General features: G+C 35.9%; 1 protein-coding gene across 3 annotated transcripts in view; it reads right to left on the minus strand.

Annotated features, from left to right (window-relative positions):
- The window catches only part of Apaf1 (apoptotic peptidase activating factor 1), a 91211-nt gene that overhangs the window by 86511 nt on the left and 1522 nt on the right, over positions 1 to 3178 (minus strand). Inside the window, exons 2-3 of one of the 3 annotated variants that reach the window (XM_029482685.1) lie at positions 576 to 777; positions 156 to 324 (exon numbers count right to left, since the gene is read on the minus strand). In XM_029482685.1, coding sequence (XP_029338545.1) covers positions 156 to 324; positions 576 to 713 — 307 coding nt within the window. In that variant the 5' untranslated portion in view covers positions 714 to 777. Of the gene's footprint in view, positions 1 to 137; positions 325 to 575; positions 778 to 3178 lie in introns of those variants that run through there. The other 2 variants (XM_021173539.2, XM_029482686.1) reach the window with 2 other exon arrangements.

The raw sequence follows: 3178 nt of genomic DNA on the forward strand, positions 1-3178 counted from the left end.
AAAAAAAAAAAAAAATTTGGCACATGCATTGGTCCAGGAAGTGAAATACATTCTCCAGCAATTTAACTACAGTCAGAGCTACGAGCACTGTAGTCAATAGCAGGGCAATATGACACAAGTGTTTCAGGGATACAAACCAAATGAAGTTATTCCACCTGTATCCTTGCCACTGGAAGATGACACAAGAGGAAGGCCACTCTGCAGAAGTGCAGCAAGGTCCTTATAGCCCTCATGTAGCAGAGCGTTGTAGAATGAAATGTAGGCACAGTTGTCTTTATTAAGTATCATTTTAATTAAAGCGGCTGCTCGTTGATATTGAGTGGCCTGAAAAAAAAATTTTGAATAATGTAAGAACGAACAAGCGAATATGCCTGCAGCACAAATTAGCTGAGACTGGTGTCAATTCAATTCCCAGCAACCACATGGTGGCTCACAACCATCTGTAATGGGATCTGATGCCCTCTTCTGGTGTTGCTGAAGACAGTTACAGTGTGCTCGTATACATACAACAAGTAAGTAAATGAATAAATAAATATTTTTTAATGTTGAAGCGTAGACTACCTCGGGGCTTTTACCTGACTTTTGACCTTCTCCTCCTCTATCACTGACAAGACGCCATTACTGATCATGTGATCCATGATGTAGGATGTTTTGATGTCCTTTTCCAAAGCTTCTCTATGTTGAAGCAAACAATTGCGGGCCTTTGCATCCATTGTGCCTCAGGGTTTTCTCTCTCCTCGCTGTGGAGCATGGGCTAGAGGCAAAGCACCAGGATGCCTGTCAGGACGAGCAACAGGATGTGTGAGCACAGGATGTGTAACTTCAACGGTAATTGAGAAATGTAAGGAAAATAGGATTTTTTTATTATTATTCGTTAATTAGGATTTATAGATAAAATGGAACACTACACACAGCCATTTTAAATCATATGGTATATATCTCAATGCAGAATATATGCTGACAAGGAAAGATAGGTCTAAGTCACTGCTAATTTAGAAAATTAGAAATGAAGCCTCAAATAACACAAAATGTGTTGTGTCACATAACGGTATTAAGAAGATGCTCAAGAGTCGTTCATCAAAGTGTTTGGGAGACTGATAGCAAGATTCTGGCTTTCTTCCTTCATAATTTTATAAAGTATTGCCACTTTTCCAATAAACACTTTGGGTTTTTTATAGTAAATTTTTTTACAGTAAAAATTCTCCCTTCTCTTAGGTTGAGGTTCTGTAAAAGTTTTACTGTAATACTTAAGTCCTAGTGCTTTAAAGCGTGTTTCCTTTATCCAACCTATAAACCAAGTGGCATTGCTGATACCAGCTTCTCAATGTGGACGTCAGCCGCAAATCTTCATTAGTAAGCACATATTCACGGAACCACAGGAAATTCCCTCTGATGTCATTTCTTGGACCAAGGTAACGAACAAAGAGTATCATGCTTTACAGAAAGTGACTTTCATTTCCTAACAACTTCCCTACATTACAACAAAAATTATTCCACAGGTATAAAGTTCAGTTTTGAATGTTTGCAAGTTGTAAAAGCACTGACAAAAACTCCCTCCAATGTAGTAAAGTGTGAATGTCTTAAATATGCATAATCATTCCTTCATTAGGAGTGTGTGTGTGTGTGTGTGTATACACAACAAAAAGAGATAATCAGAAGGTGACTGTCCTACGTGCAAAAACTGAAATAGGCACAGAGTAATATACAGAGCTCCGAAGAAGGGCAAGAATCATTCAACTTCAAAAAAAATATTTTTTAAGACATCAAATGTTGCACTTGCAAAAATAAAGAAGTCATTCGTTTGTGCGCCCACAACTGGAATGAAACTAAAGAAAAAAGGAAAATCAAAGAAAAAGAAATGACCAGAAACAAAACTAACATTTTAAGTTTCCTAAAAGTTTCTCAGGAGCGTGGACCGGAAGCGAAGGGATACTTCAGGACTAGAAAGAAGTCACAAGACTTCAAAAGGTGGTAGTAGTAGAGATACAAAAGGATCAAAGTTTAAGAATTCCCGCTCTGACAGAAAAAGGTCTATATCAGAGAGTAGTCGATCAGGCAAAAGATCTTCAAGAAGTGAAAGAGACCGAAAATCAGACAGGAAAGACAAAAGGCGTTAATGGAAGAAGCCAGGCTTGCTTAGCCTATTCTTTGCAGCAGAAGATGTCTTGATGAGTAAAAGGATTACCTTGTAAAGAGGATGCTGCCTTAAGAATTGCATGTTGTAAAAATTCTTTTTGGAAAATACAGACTGTTTGTTTACCAGACATTCTTGTACTTTTTGCATAATTTTGTAAGAGTTATTTATCAAAATTATGTGAGGTTCCAAAATATGTAAAAATGATAATAATAAAAAAAGATTAACATCCTTTGTCATCTTTTTTAACTACCCTATTACTCTTCAGTCAGAATCTGTATATTTTAATAGGTAAATCTTTAAATTGTTCCTTATGTTCTGTATCATACATTGCTTTTGTAAAAATAAATATGCATCTTTCATTATTTTTGGGATGTCCTTGTTGACACTTGTATAATAAATATCTTTATATCATCTTCAGTTTTTGTCACAAGACACTGAGCATGATTAGGATGTTTTTGAAGGTTTCGTCACTTTGATTTGCCTGAAAACAGTTGCCAGGTTTTTACAGCTTTGACAGGGAATAGTTCTTTTAAAACATTTAATTATTTCCTATCTTACAGTTTTTAATCTTAAGCATTTTTCTGTTTTTCATTAAAACCATTCAGTTGGTAGATAACTTAAACCGTACGATTTGGTTGTCACTTCACGATTATAGAACAACATTCTCTTGTCCTCTCAGCTACTTGTGTGATAACAACATAGTGTGTAATCTGTTATAGTTATCACCTCCTGGGTGGTGGGGGTCGGGTAAAAATCTCTTCTAAACTTGGTTTTTGAATTTGTGGTCTTGTCTTTTCTGTTGGCTATAACTGAAACATGCCAATCTGTGTTGTCAAGAGTTTTTGTTTAAGGAAGAATTGTATGGAAGTTTACCCAGTGAAGGCGGTTCATCTAGACTTGAATATGTAAACAAGTTAACACACAAGTGTACCAAGTGATTATTAACTTTGTTGTTTATAAATTTGTATGGACCTGGAGTATCTGTTGCCCATTACTATATATGTGCAAATAAATGTGACTTAGACTTGTGACTGTTTAAAA

Source organism: Mus caroli, chromosome 10 (assembly GCF_900094665.2).
Source record: "Mus caroli chromosome 10, CAROLI_EIJ_v1.1, whole genome shotgun sequence".
NCBI lineage: Eukaryota > Metazoa > Chordata > Mammalia > Rodentia > Muridae > Mus > Mus caroli.